The 14,325-nt window shown below is 39.5% G+C and overlaps 3 protein-coding genes across 3 annotated transcripts; 1 reads left to right on the plus strand and 2 right to left on the minus strand.

Annotated features, from left to right (window-relative positions):
- Positions 1-1,029: 1,029 nt before the first annotated feature.
- Positions 1,030-1,925, minus strand: LOC131691653 (large ribosomal subunit protein uL18m). Its single transcript, XM_058978215.1, has 3 exons — positions 1,699-1,925; positions 1,348-1,498; positions 1,030-1,292 (listed from the first exon to the last, which is right to left on the minus strand). Exons 1-3 carry the CDS (start codon positions 1,863-1,865, stop codon positions 1,095-1,097), a joined length of 516 nt encoding a protein of 171 aa, XP_058834198.1. The 5' UTR covers positions 1,866-1,925; the 3' UTR covers positions 1,030-1,094.
- A 1,661-nt stretch (positions 1,926-3,586) lies between these two features.
- On the plus strand, positions 3,587-6,526 carry LOC131691647 (probable arginine--tRNA ligase, cytoplasmic). Its single transcript, XM_058978210.1, has 5 exons — positions 3,587-3,755; positions 3,820-3,954; positions 4,011-5,411; positions 5,477-5,783; positions 5,849-6,526. The coding sequence occupies exons 1-5, from the start codon at positions 3,711-3,713 to the stop codon at positions 5,956-5,958; spliced, it is 1,998 nt and encodes a 665-aa protein (XP_058834193.1). The 5' UTR covers positions 3,587-3,710; the 3' UTR covers positions 5,959-6,526.
- Positions 6,443-7,559, minus strand: LOC131691649 (transmembrane emp24 domain-containing protein 2). The gene is made up of 4 exons (XM_058978212.1): positions 7,318-7,559; positions 7,076-7,257; positions 6,771-6,923; positions 6,443-6,701 (listed from the first exon to the last, which is right to left on the minus strand). The coding sequence occupies exons 1-4, from the start codon at positions 7,451-7,453 to the stop codon at positions 6,552-6,554; spliced, it is 621 nt and encodes a 206-aa protein (XP_058834195.1). The 5' UTR covers positions 7,454-7,559; the 3' UTR covers positions 6,443-6,551.
- Between the last annotated feature and the right edge of the window lie 6,766 nt (positions 7,560-14,325).

Raw genomic sequence — 14,325 nt, forward strand, 5'->3', positions numbered from 1 at the left:
TGGTTTAAATTTGTATCTGTGAGGGTGGCCAGAGCTACCGATTTATCGGTAGTCCTACCGATTTTGGTCTTCCCTACCGATTCACAGACGACCAAGGCAAAACTACCGATATTTTGTTATTCTTACCGAAAACTACCGGTTTTTATTGATTTTGGACACATCCTACTCAACATTCATTTTTTGGTTGGATTTTGTCTGAGATCTGTGTTGTCAGTATTTTACAATTCTATGTCAATATTTCCCTCTAAGAACGGTTGGTTTCAAAATCGTCCAATGAAGGACGTTCGTTGGACCGATTTGGACAACGTCCAAATAACCGTTCAACAAACGTCCATCGTTGGACCCGTGTTGAACGATTTTGAAACAATTTTTTGGACGTCTCAGTGGGTTACTACGCTTTTGGGACAACAACCCGACCTACCGATAAACTTTTAGTGACCCTACCGATATTAAGGAATTCTATCTGGCCACCCTGTCTGTGGTTGTAAATGAGCTGTCAGAAATCTTAATGGATTCCAGCTCAAATGCATCAACCGAATGAGTCGGAATCGGTTGTTTCTAGTTAGAATCGGTTGTCACTGGAGCCGGAATACTCACTGGAACCAGCCGGAATTTCGGCTCATTTCCGGCTGAATTTTATTGGGTTGCTGTGTAACACAGCGTGCTTTACTCCATTCTATATACTGTCATCGTCACACTATCTTAAAATTATCACAACGAACTGTCATAATAGCAGTTTTCCGAAAAATTTTCTAGAAGTCAGAAGTGTGAATAAAAAGCGAGTTCAGATAAAATGAAGGTACTCAACAATCTGATTCTTAAGCGGACCTCCACTTATTTTGTCGGAGTTGCTCTTACCGTCTTTTTTTTCGAGCGAGGCTTTGATTTAGCCACCGACTCATTTTTCAGATCATACAACAAAGGCGTAAGTTACTCTTCAATCTGACATGGAACATTACATAATAAAATTATTTTATTTTGTCCGCAGAAACTTTGGGATGACATCAAGGACAAATATGAACAATAAAGAAATGTGCAGAAAAAAATGATTTAATCGACTAATAAATTATAGATAACTCGAACTTGGCATTGTATCATTCAATAACCTCCCATGGCTTTTCTGGTCGATCCATATCCCATGGCTGTACTGCTTTTATCCTATTCGGTTCTTGTAGACTGATTCCGCATTCAATTAACGTTTTCAGAAATTTATCAACCTTACCATCCTGTATAGGTTGCAGATCGCAACGCATCTCGGTCAATCCCGCTTCCATGCAACGAAGAGCAAAAATCTGAAAAAATAAGCGAATGATTATTCAGAAAAAATACTAAACACAGTTGACTAACTTTAGCCAAATTGATGTATGCAGATGTGTCATTCCCTTTGAATAAATACTGCTTTATTGCCCATTCGGATGTACTGCTTTCGACAACAGTCCCATTTTGGTTGTGTTTCAGCTTTGCTGTAACATATTTGTTACTAGCAATCAGGTCCAATCTAGAAGTCAAAATGTTATTAAAAATATACACCCTTATTCTTGTTTACGACGAATGCGATATTCGTTCCAAAGTGATTCGAACGAATAGTAAGCCCATTTGATTTTGCTGTCGTAAACGGGAATACAAACCACTTTCGAACGAATCTCGTATTCGTCGTAAACAAGAATAGGGGTGATAGTGACATTAAAATAAGAATACTTGTGCCAATAACTGCGGCCAGGCTTTTCCAGATGGTAACCGTCAGGTTTGTACGCAATGCGTAATCGTTCCAAATTTCGAGGATTCCGATTCACCAAATATTTTGCGCCTTCGTTGCATTTATTCAGTGCCTGAATTTTATGATATATACGTTTCGAGCTAGCCATTGTACGTTCTATTTGTAGCTTCCAGCTGATTACAGGATTTCAATTACAACCAGTTACAGGGATGCCAGGTCATATTTCTTGAAATCGCTTAGCAGTCCATTTAAAAATCGGTGCAATGTTAAAGAAAACATACAAATTTTGCTCAAAACAAGAAGTGGCGACCTTTAAGTTTTTGCTCGAGGCAAAAATTGAGAAATCTGTGCTAATCTGTACATTATGGAGAAAACTGAGGAAATCTGTGCATTGAGACCATGAAAATATATGCAGTTTGAACAATCTGTGCAGAACATTGGAAATCTGTCAAACACATACTAATCTGTGTACCTGGCATCCCTGACAAGTTATGAAGCAAAACAAGCGTTATATAACGTTACTTTCTAAGCCCCAGCTTAGTCGGATATATTCCGGTCAAACCATCCCACCCACTGAGACGTCCAAAAAATTGTTTCAAAATCGTTCAACACGGGTCCAACGATGGACGTTTGTTGAACGGTTATTTGGACGTCGTCCAAATTGGTCCAACGAACGTCCTTCATTAGACTATTTTGAAACCAACCGTTCTTAGAGGGCAGTTAAACTCATTCCGGAACCGGTTCGGATTTCTGAATGGAGTCATTATGGATCCCACTGAGACGTCCAAAAAATTGTTTCAAAATCGTTCAACACGGGTCCAACGATGGACGTTCGTTGAACGGTTATTTGGACGTTGTCCAAATTGGTCCAACGAACGTCCTTCATTGGACGATTTTGAAACCAACCGTTCTTAGAGGGATTCCAAATCAAATGCAACAACCGATTCCGACTCAGAATCGGTTGTTGCATTTGATTTGGAATCCATACTGACTCCATTCAGGATTCCGAATCAAATTCCGAATGGTTTGACCGGGCGTTAGTCTGATTCGTTTGATATTGGATCGAATCAACGATACCCACTGAGACGTCCAAAAAATTGTTTCAAAATCGTTCAACACGGGTCCAATGATGGACGTTCGTTGAACGGTTTTTTGGACGTTGTCCAAATTGGTCCAACGAACGTCCTTCATTGGACGATTTTGAAACCAACCGTTCTTAGAGGGTATTGTTGGACGTCGCACCCCTCGGAGTAACGTCAGAAGAAGTAAACAAGAGACGTCCAAAAAATGTTTCAAAATCGTTCAACACGGGTCAAACGATGGACGTTTGTTGAACGGTTATTTGTACGTTGTCCGAATTGGTCCAACCAAGAGGGTAACGTGACGTCATATTTTCGTAGCCAACATAAGAACTTTGCTTGTAACAAAATGAACGAAATTAATTTTAAATACGAACGAGGAGAACTTTAGTTTACATCAAATCAGTTAAAGTGTTCATTGTTTTCTTTTGTTTACTGCTACTATTGTTTGTTGATGACATTTTAAGCGATTTTGACGTTGTCAAACTGACCCCCATCGATCGGTGGAAAAACGATGTTGCCTATTGTCATACTCTGTATGTAGAGATAGGGATGCCAGTTACCTGGGTCCAACGAACGTCTTTCATTGGACGATTTTGAAACCAACCGTTCTTAGAGGGATGGCATATCTTACCGCAGTTAAGCTCATCCAGAAATGAACCGGAATTCTGGCTGGTGCCAGTTCGTATTCCGGCTCCAGTGGCACAACCGATACCAACTGGAACCAACCAGAATTCCACTTCATTTCCGGATGAACTTTACTGGGTTATAGCGCCAAAGTAATAAAATCTGGCCACCTTGTCATCAAAGCAAAGCCTCAGAGGCTCAGAAAACCTTTGTTTACGTGTTCTGTTATTTTCATCAAAGTATTTAACTATTACATATTGTATAAAGTATTCGAAATTGTGTGGAAAATGCCTTCCGACGTTCAATCTGAAACCCGGCGACATAGGAAAGTGGTAAGAATAGTTGAAATCGTGAAGTTTTTAAAATTAACCTCAATCTATCATGCCGATTCTGAAGGAACACGAGCTTCAGTTGTTGCTAAAAGCTATGGATGATGTCAGAACTAATATCAATTTAGAAGATAATCCGGAGTTGGAAAAACTGCAAGTGGAAAACATGAAGCTCAAACATCGTTTGGCCATTCTGAACAGGGTAAGTTGCTCGCAAACAATGATGCAATTTCAAGTATTAATACAGCATAATTTAAGGCCATCGCTTTAGAACAGGGTTGTACCTCTGTAGATATTGTTGGCGAACCTGTGTCCATACTAGACCATCTTTCCAATTTATTCACAGAAGCTATTGCAAAAGCATTCCCCCAGGTGTGCAATGATGTTCCGACGGTTATTACCGTTTCCAGCTCTTCCAAGTTTGGTGATTATCAATGCAATAATGCAATGCAACTTGTGCAAAAGCTCAAAGCAAATGGCGTTAACATCAACCCACGCGATGTGGCCATCAAGATTATGAACTCATTGCCCAAATCTGTCGTTATCGAAAAAGTCGAAATCGCCGGAGCAGGATATGTCAACGTTTTCCTTCATAAAACGTTCTGTGCATCGGCGATTATGTCTATACTGAAACAGGGTGTAAAACCCCCGCGTTGCGAGAAAAAACGTGTTATCGTGGACTTTTCATCCCCCAATATTGCCAAAGAAATGCATGTGGGGCATTTGCGGTCTACAATCATCGGTGAATCCATTTGTCGATTCTTGGAGTTCCTTGGCCACAATGTTCTTCGTCTGAATCACGTTGGCGACTGGGGCACACAATTTGGCATGTTGATTGCTCATTTACAGGACCGATTTCCGAATTATTTGAATGTGTCTCCTCCGATTGGTGACCTGCAGGCATTCTACAAAGAAAGTAAAGCCCGATTCGATTCAGACGAGGAATTCAAGAGACGTGCGTATGCCTGTGTGGTAGATTTGCAGGGTGGAAATACAGACTCTTTGAAGGCTTGGACATTGATTTGCGATGTATCAAGGAAAGAATTCCAAAAGGTTTATGATCGTTTAGACGTTAAACTTATCGAAAGAGGAGAATCGTTTTACCAGAAACGTATGGAAAATATTGTCAAGGAGCTTGCTGCCGCTGGGTTCCTGGAAGAGGACGAGGGACGAAAGATCATGTGGGGAGAACATCGAGAAGGGATTCCACTGACAATCGTCAAGTCTGATGGTGGTTTTACGTACGATACTTCGGATATGGCTGCTATAAAACAACGTCTGCATGAAGAGAAGGGTGAATGGTTAATTTACGTTACGGATGCTGGGCAAGCTACACATTTTCAGACATTGTATTCATGTGCACGTCGTGCTAAAATTCTAGATCCCAATTTGCACCGTGTTGATCATGTCGGTTTCGGTGTGGTGCTGGGAGAAGATGGTAAAAAGTTTAAAACACGGTCCGGCGATAGTGTGAAGTTGACCGAATTACTAGACGAAGGTCTGAAACGATCGCTCAGCAAGTTGTTGGAAAAGGAACGAGACAAAGTTCTCACCCCCGAGGAATTGAAAGCCGCACAAGAATCGGTGGCGTATGGCTGCATCAGGTATGCAGATTTGTCGCACAATCGAAATAACGAATATGTTTTCTCTTTTGATAAGGTAAGCTCGAAGGAAATCATAGCCATTCCAAACAAATTGTCTAACGAGAACGTTATCAATTCTAGATGTTGGAAGACAAGGGTAACACAGCTGTTTATCTACTTTACTCATACACTAGAATTCGCTCGATTGCTCGTAATTGTGGTGGGGATTTTGCAAACAACATTGAAAATGTAATTGCTTCTACAAATTTAGTCTTCGATCACGAAAAAGAATGGAAGTTGGCGAAGGTTCTACTTAAATTCACTGACGTTATGAAACTTATATCAAAGAACCTTTGTTTACATCACCTCTGTGAATTTGTGTATGAAGTCAGTACGACATTTACCGAGTTTTACGACAGCTGCTATTGCATCGAAAAGAACAAACAAGGTAAAGGCACAGAAATTTTCCTACTAGGATGCACAATATTAAAAGTTTTCTTACTATTTTCACAGGAGAAATCGTCAAAATAAATGCTGGACGCGTGCTACTTTGCGAAGCCACATCACGAGTTCTCGGAAAATGTTTCGACATACTCGGGCTGAAACCGCTACATAAAATTTAAGCTTGTTTCCTGTTATCCTTAAACCATGCTAAACATTGCATTTGTGGATTTTTATCTAAAAAATTAAAGTTACTCAAAAATATCCTGGGGCCCTATTCTCACAGTCACGTCACTCAGTGTCTTGAACAAAATTTTTTATTTGTACATACATATTGATTGAAACTAACAAGGTTAATTTTTAATGTTTTCAACGTAAACCCAAAATATTAAATTCATATTACCCGAATAGGAGGGATGCAGAACTCGAGTTGAAACTGAGCTAGACCATTTCTATTCTAGAATAGACTCATTTGAGATTTCACCACTATAGTCAAAAACGAACTTATCAGCCTCATTCTGCATTACGGAGGATCGCTTTTTCGAATGAATCTGATTTGCATTCTCAATAACGACAGCAAATTCAAGCGGAAACCTGCTTCGATCGAACAATTTTCATTCAAAAAAGTGGTCCATCGTAACGCAGAATAAGACGCAATAACGTAACTATATCTTGAATGAAAAGCAAACTGTTTTATTTTTTAAGCACAAGGAAACTAAAATAAAACTAGATCATAGATTCTGCCCAAAATTGCATTGACTATCATGCATTTTGTTTACACTACTCGCTTAACTTCGAAGAAACGTTTTAGGTAGTATACCTGACCAACCGTCATCACCACTAGTACGAGCGCTTCAAACACAGACCACATCACAACCCGCGAGTTTGTGCTTTCGTTGATTGTGCGATGAATTCGATCTCTTACCTAAAATCATAAACATTCCAGTTGACAAACAATCAAATCAACATTCTCTCAATGTTAAACTTGTCTTACGTGCATATAATCCTGTTCGTGCTTAATACTGGTGAGCGTACCAGATAACTCTTTGATCATGTCCTCCAGTTTAGTATGACCTACTTCTCCTTCGTTTACTGCTCCGATTGTTCCTTTAGGTGCTTCTCCGATTTCCATTGAGAACATAACGACCTATAAAAGAAAATATCAGTGTTTCCACTTTTAATCTAGTTCTACACCGGTGTAGTGTGAAAAAGCGCCTAATGCACCCAAATTTCATAACACCGGTGCAGCGTATTGTCAAAAACGAAAATACAAATATTTTCATATTTTATTTAGCCTACCTTTGGAGTTAACGTTGACATTTTGTTACTAAAGCAGTAATGGTAAATACCGGTTTCGTATGCTGAGAATGTGTATTTTCCCGAAGATTCCTTCTCGCCCTGATAGATCACTTTTTGGTCTGGTCCGGTGATACGAACCTCAATGTCAAGGAAACCACCCTCGACGGTTTCAAACATTAAACCTGGAATAATAAATTTATTTTTTCTTTAGGAAGTTGTTCTCTACTCATCTGTAAACATACCCAATTTAGTTCCTGATTCGGCTCTGTCGAAGAAGCACTCTTCTGAATGGGCATCTACGGTTATAAAGTATGCATAACTGAAGTGTAGCTGTCTCATCAACACCAAAAATGTGCCGACAAAGTACAAATTTTTCATTTTAAACGCTTGAAACGTTAATTTCGTCAACGCCACGTATTATGTATAGACACTGAATATTCGTTCCGGACTCCGGTTGATATTTTGACAGCAATTTTCTTTTTCAGAGAATGTCAGCGATGCCAGATGTCTTCATTTTTTCAGTTAAGTTGACACAATCCCCAGTCACCGTGCCCAAGCAGAAAGTTAGCAAAAGTTGAGCAAAGTGAAATTCATTCTGACAAAGTTTCTGCCAGCATTTTGCGCGATTTGTGCGAGAATTCTGGCAGAGAATTCGCTTTAATGCAACAACCGTTTCCGATAGAAGCGGGTAAACTAACTGCTCGCTTTTTACCAGAATCCAGGAATGTACGGGAAAGACAACGTTGGCCAAGATACGCTTCCTCCCAGTTAAACTCATTCCGGAACCGGTTCGGATTTCTGAATGGAGTCAATATGGATTCCAAATCAAATGCAACAACCGATTCCGATTCAGAATCGGTTGATGCATTTGATTTGGAATCCATACTGACTCCATTCAGGATTCCGAATCAAATTCCGAATGGTTTGACCGGGCTGCAACAACTTTGTCAGATGTTTTGCCCGATTCGTGCTAAGATTCTACAAGGTAGGAATATAAACACTCAGAGGGAAGAGCCGCTGTCATTTGACGGATTGAGAAAAAGCAGAAAAATGTAAATAAAAATGCATCATTTTTGTGCAGTTTTTCATAAGCTAAATTTTTGTTTAAAATGTATGAAGTTTATCATTTTCAGTGTTGGGTACCCTTTGTTTGTACAAATACAACCTAAATGTATGCTTGAAATGAGAAACAATGTATTTGCGATTCGATGCAGCCTCGAAAGCAGTTGTTCCTTATTGTTTGTTGATTCACACCACTTTTACATGAACTTTTCTATAGAAAAGTTCATGTAAAAGTGGTGTGAATCAACAAACAATAAGGAACAACTGCTTTCGAGGCTGCATCGAATCGCAAATACATTATAAATTATTATAAATGAAAAGTATGTTCCTATATGCTGCACTCATAATTTCCAGAATTTCATGGCGTAATGCTCTGGAACAGGTAAATTCAACATATTCCTCACAATTGTTTTCTTCAACTTTTTCTTCTACAGTTTGGCGCATACATCAAAAAGAGATAGATAACATATGAGGGAGAGGAAGAGACAGTTGCATTGGAATATCTTTTGAGAGCGAAGAGCGCATAACTACACCTGCCGGTGTTGCTCTGCATGAAACAAGTGGAAAATTATCATATCAAACACACACGAAATCTTTTGAATAAATTAATGTCGTATCCAGCTTTTTACGTGCCATAATGGCAGTCAACATTGTTCAGTTCGTAATACGTTGAATGGCCCTTTTTTGACAATAATCGTTTACGTCAACCGCCCAGTGAGATTGAGTCATCCTACGTTAGTCCAACGCGCTGAATGTTTATTCAATGAACGCCCGATATCTTCAATTGGGGGTTGCTGTCGAGCTGGCGTAAACGATTATTGTCAACAAAGGGCCATTAAACGTATTACGAACTGAACAATTTAGACTGCCATTATGGCACGTAAATATGATTATACGAGGACTATACTGAAGTCAACTGAGGTCTTCGAACTAACTAGCTAGCGTTAACATAACTAGCTAGCGTTGGACCTAAGACCACTTTTTAATTAGGTAATACTTTCATGGAAATATTTAAGAGATGGCACTGCTTCAGTGGTGGCTATGGTGAATTTAAATGTATGGGAAAGATAATAAAACTTGGGATTTTGGAGAAACTATAATATTGTGGTTGTAAAATGAATACACATTTGATGCAGAAAAAATATGGGAACGATTTGTAGAAGTTTATTTAGATACTTACTTGAACATTTTCATACAAAATCTAAAAAAACTGTTTGCGCCCATACATTTTACTCATTGGTTTCCACCAAGAAAAGTTTAAATTTTCTCTCACAACTCTCTGTTTCACTCGTTTTGACAGCAGATGCCCTGCTCATCGCAATCGGAATGTTTTCTTTTAGAATTTAAGCGCAAATATAACAACCTATTCGAAAACCGATTCATTCAGGATGGGTTGTTGCCTTCGGTTGGAATTCCATCATGAATCAGCCCATATTCCACATCTCATTCCGAATGTAATTTACTGGGATGAGGATATTTTATGATACGGACATCTATGTGTCGTCATAAAGAAGCTCTAGTTTCATGTATATTGCTGCAAGATGTTTAAAATATGGAAAAGCGCACCCTATCATATAACGTAAGCAGAAACGACATAAACTACTCAATTCATAACAATTAATTTCAATAATGTAGACAATGAGCAATTTCACAAAGAGATGTAGGAATTTCTATCTGCTAAACGCTCAGTTATTTCAAATTTGTAACACCATAAAAAAGCTTATCTAGTTTTTTACGTGCCATAATGGCGGTCTAAATTGTTTAGTTCGCAATAAGTTTATTTGCCCTTTTTTGACAATAATCGTTCACTGAAAAAATCCAAACGTTAATTCTATTTGCTTCAAACTGCTTAAAATTCATATGAAGAAGAATTGCTATTGTTATCACGCGCACACATACCTTCTACGTGTCAACTGTATAAACTATGTATGCACACACATAAGTTATATGTGCATATTGTTATAGAATGGGGTTTTATGTGCCTAATAGTTATGAAATGTGAATTTAAGATTAATCTTTCTTGTAAATACACACATTAGGTTTATGTGCCAGCAAATAGTGTCTATATGCCCCCGTTAATTGCAAAAATCTATGTGTAAAATCAATGGGCATAACGTTTACTTTTTTTTAGTGTTCACGTCATCCGCCCAATGAGAGAAAGTCATCCTACGTTAGTCCAATGCGTTGGATGTTTATGCAATGAACGCCCGACATCTTTAACCGGGCGTTGCTGTCAAGCTGGCGTAAACGATTATTGTCAAAAAGGGACAATCACACATATTACGTACCAAATAATTTGGACCACCAATAGCACGTAAAAAGCTGAATACAGTAAGCAACCAGCACCCTTATAAAGTAAAAAGTAAGCATTAGGCCAAAAACTTACCGAGAAAATCCTTTTCAAAATCACCAGTCAGATGCATGCTGTGTATTTATGTATTTTCTGCTTTTTCTGTAAACTTTTTGAGGTTGCCCCACTATACACGGGAAGGTCCCAATTGCCAGGATCTTTGCACGGTTTATTTCCAAGTTGTGCCAGAAAACGCGAGCGAAACCGAGTTTGCCCTAGTTCAGCTAACCCGACATGCGCATAAATCTGACAAGTGGATTCAGTATGGAATCTTGCTCAAAGAAAACAACGGAATTCCGACTCTATCGGTTCATGCATTTCAGCTGGAATTCATACTGGAAGTGACGATAGTAGCGCACCTGGTTTGGATATCTCAACTACCTACGAAACCGTTAGAGATTTTTACACAACCCGGTCAGCGTGGCAAGCAGAAAGTTAGCAAAAGTTGAGCAAAGCGAAATTGATGCTGGCAGAGTTTCTGCGAGCATTTTGCGCGATTTGTGCGAAAATTCTGGCAACGAACTCGCTCAAATGCAACAACCGTTTCTGACAGAAGCGGTTAAACCAACCGATGCTGCTCACTTTTATCCAGAATCCAGTCAGAAATGTACGACCAAGATCTCTGCACGCTTCCTGCCACATCTTTGTAAGATGTTTTGCTCGATTCGTGCTAAATTTTACCAGGTAGGCATTGCCAGGATCTTTGCACAGTTTATGTCCGAGTTATGCCAGGTTTTAGCTCGGTTCCTATCAAAATTTTCCAGAAAACGCCAACGAAACCGAGTTCGCCCTAGCTCAACTAACCCGACAGGATAAGCGCAGAAATCTGACAGGGCTACCAAACCAAGACTTACAGAAATCTAGCAGAGCGGTCTCTGCCAGAAAATTTGCTCACTGGAAGTTGAATGCTGAAGATGGACGTCTGTTCTCTGTGCCGACAGGATGCGCGCAGAAATCTAACAGGGCTGCCAAACCAAGACTTACAGAAATCTAGCAGAACAGTCTCTGCCAGAAAAATTTTGTGACTGGGCAGAAGCTTTTGCTAACTTTCTGCTTTCCACAGTGACTGGGAGTCAGGTACCCAGTCACCGTGGCAAGCAGAAAGTTAGCAAAGCGAAATTGATGCTGGCAGCCCTCTAAGAACGGTTGGTTTCAAAATTGTCCAATGAAGGACGTTTGTTGGACCAATTTGGACAACGTCCAAATAACCGTTCAACAAACGTCCATCGTTGGACCCGTGTTGAACGATTTTGAAACAATTTTTTGGACGTCTCAGTGGGAGAGTTTCTGCAAGCATTTTGCGCAATTTGTCCGAAAAATCGGTTGTTTTCTTTGAGCAAGATTCCATACTGAATCCATTCAGGTTTTCGAACCGGTTGCGGAGTGGATTTGACGGATAGTTGGGATAAGTTGATTTGGCGGTGCTATATTGACGATCTCGAAATTAGTGAAAGTACGAGAATTTGTAGCGTATGTATTTTAATAGCATTGATTTAAGTTATATATTCATGTGTCGTGTTATTAAATTGTCTGAATGAATCTTTAGGCTCATTTTACGGATGAAGATTACTACGTAGATATAGTAGGGAACGTACACAAAAAGAAGAGCGCAGTTCCGTCAATATACACGTGCTTAGATCTTGATTCAGATGATGATGAACTATATGGAGACAAATTACGTACTCTTCCATTGTACTCGTCGCCAGTCTTGAAGGAACATAATTACGCTGATCTGTTTCCTCGAGATTCAAAATTGTTTCATCCTCCAGACAACGAAGACGATTGCAACTCGGTTTATTTATATTTATTTTATACAACATTGTTCCTACACTGAGAAAGAAAAATATGCATAGCTAGCATACTTTTTATTCCCGTCTCTTTTATTCTGCTGTGATTTTTATGCATTTTCTAGCATATACTTCTAAGCATTCAATGAGTGGATAGACCAAATATGTCCAATGCATAAAATTTACAGCCTAAGAAACGAGAGGCAGATAGAAAAGTATGCTATCGATGCATAAATAAAATTCTGAATATATTCAATAATATTTTGGTCACTATAGAATGTTATCGAACCTAAAAAATAATTCTAAAAAAGTTCTCTCTATTGCACAGTCTTGATTGTTTGTTACTATCATCTCCATTATTATTATTGATCTGATGATTAATTTATTGATATATTTGAAAACAGTTAACATTTTCTCAATTTCAACTACAATATTCCCCATATTAATCTCTCTGAGGACAGCCGGTTCAATCTGATATTTGCGTGCCGGATCAATTTGACCCGCTTTTTTCTTCTTTCCACGGGTCTCGTCCCAGAGTTGAACAAGGGCGAACATGGTTTCGCTTGCGTTTTCTGGCAAATTTTGACAGAAACCGAGCAAAACCCTGGCATTGAGTTCTTGTCTCCCGGTCTCACGAACACTTCTGCAGCTTCCTGGTTGAAAACAATCCCATTTGCTTTTGCCGTCTTTGTTTATTATTTTCCACCAGCTAGTGATGTAGTGTTTGTGTCATGTGATGTGTACGTACATGAGCCGTAGAAAAGTCTATTACTCGGAAATAAACCGTACAAAGGTCCTGGCAATTCCTACCTGGTACAATTTAGCACGAATCGAGCAAAACATCTGACAGAGTTGTGGCAGGAAGCGTACAGAAATCTTGGCCGTACATTCCTGGCTGAATTCTGGCTAAAAGTGAGCAGCATCGGTTAGTTTAACCGCTTCTGTCAGAAACGGTTGTTGCATTTGAGCGATTTTTTTTGCCAGAATTCTCGCACAAATCGCGCAAAATACTGGCAGAAACGCTGCCAGAATCAAAATCTGCTTTGCTCAACTTTTATTAACTTTCTGCTTGCCACGGTGACTGCCCTCTAAGAACGGTTGGTTTCAAAATCGTCCAATGAAGGACGTTCGTTGGACCAATTTGGACAACGTCCAAATAACCGTTCAACAAACGCCCATCGTTGGACCCGTGTTGATCGATTTTGAAACAATTTTTTGGACGTCTCAGTGGGTGGGAATTGGTTATGTGTCACTCCCAGTTAAACTCATTCCGGAACCGGTTCGGATTTCTTAATGGAGTCATTATTACGCACTTCCCACCAACCTGGACTCCGCACTTTTAAAGTGCGAGTGATCTCAAAACTGCGAGCTGTCAAAAAACATGTATTTCAAGTGATAGAGATGGTACTTTCATAGACAGAATAGTCGAACTAACCGGTCTATGAGAAGAATTTAATGGAAGAATGGTAAGTGCGCAGTGCGGTTAGAATCCAGTTTGTAGTGCCACAAGCAATATGGATTCCAAATCAAATCCCACTGAGACGTCCAAAAAATTGTTTCAAAATCGTTCAACACGGGTCCAACGATGGACGTTCGTTGAACGGTTATTTGGACGTTGTCCAAATTGGTCCAACGAACGTCCTTCATTGGACGATTTTGAAACCAACCGTTCTTAGAGGGCAACGATGGACGTTTGTTAAACGGTTATTTGGACGTTGTCCAAATTAGTCCAACGAACGTCCTTCATTGGACGATTTTGAAACCAACCGTTCTTAGAGGGATGCAACAACCGATTCCGACTCAGAATCGGTTGTTGCATTTGATTTGGAGTCTATACTGACTCCATTCAGGATTCCGAATCAAATTCCGAATGGTTTGACCGGGCTGGAGCCGAGATACAAATTAAAATCAGCCAGCACTCCGGTTCATTTTCCGGCTGATCTTCACTGGGTTTTGCTTCATTTGCAATACGCCCTTCTGAAATGTTGTCGTAACGATAGGCTTTGACATATACACACAGCATATTTGCCAGCACAGTGAACATATTTTTT

The sequence above is a fragment of the Topomyia yanbarensis genome, chromosome 3 (assembly GCF_030247195.1).
Source record: "Topomyia yanbarensis strain Yona2022 chromosome 3, ASM3024719v1, whole genome shotgun sequence".
NCBI classification, from domain to species: domain Eukaryota; kingdom Metazoa; phylum Arthropoda; class Insecta; order Diptera; family Culicidae; genus Topomyia; species Topomyia yanbarensis.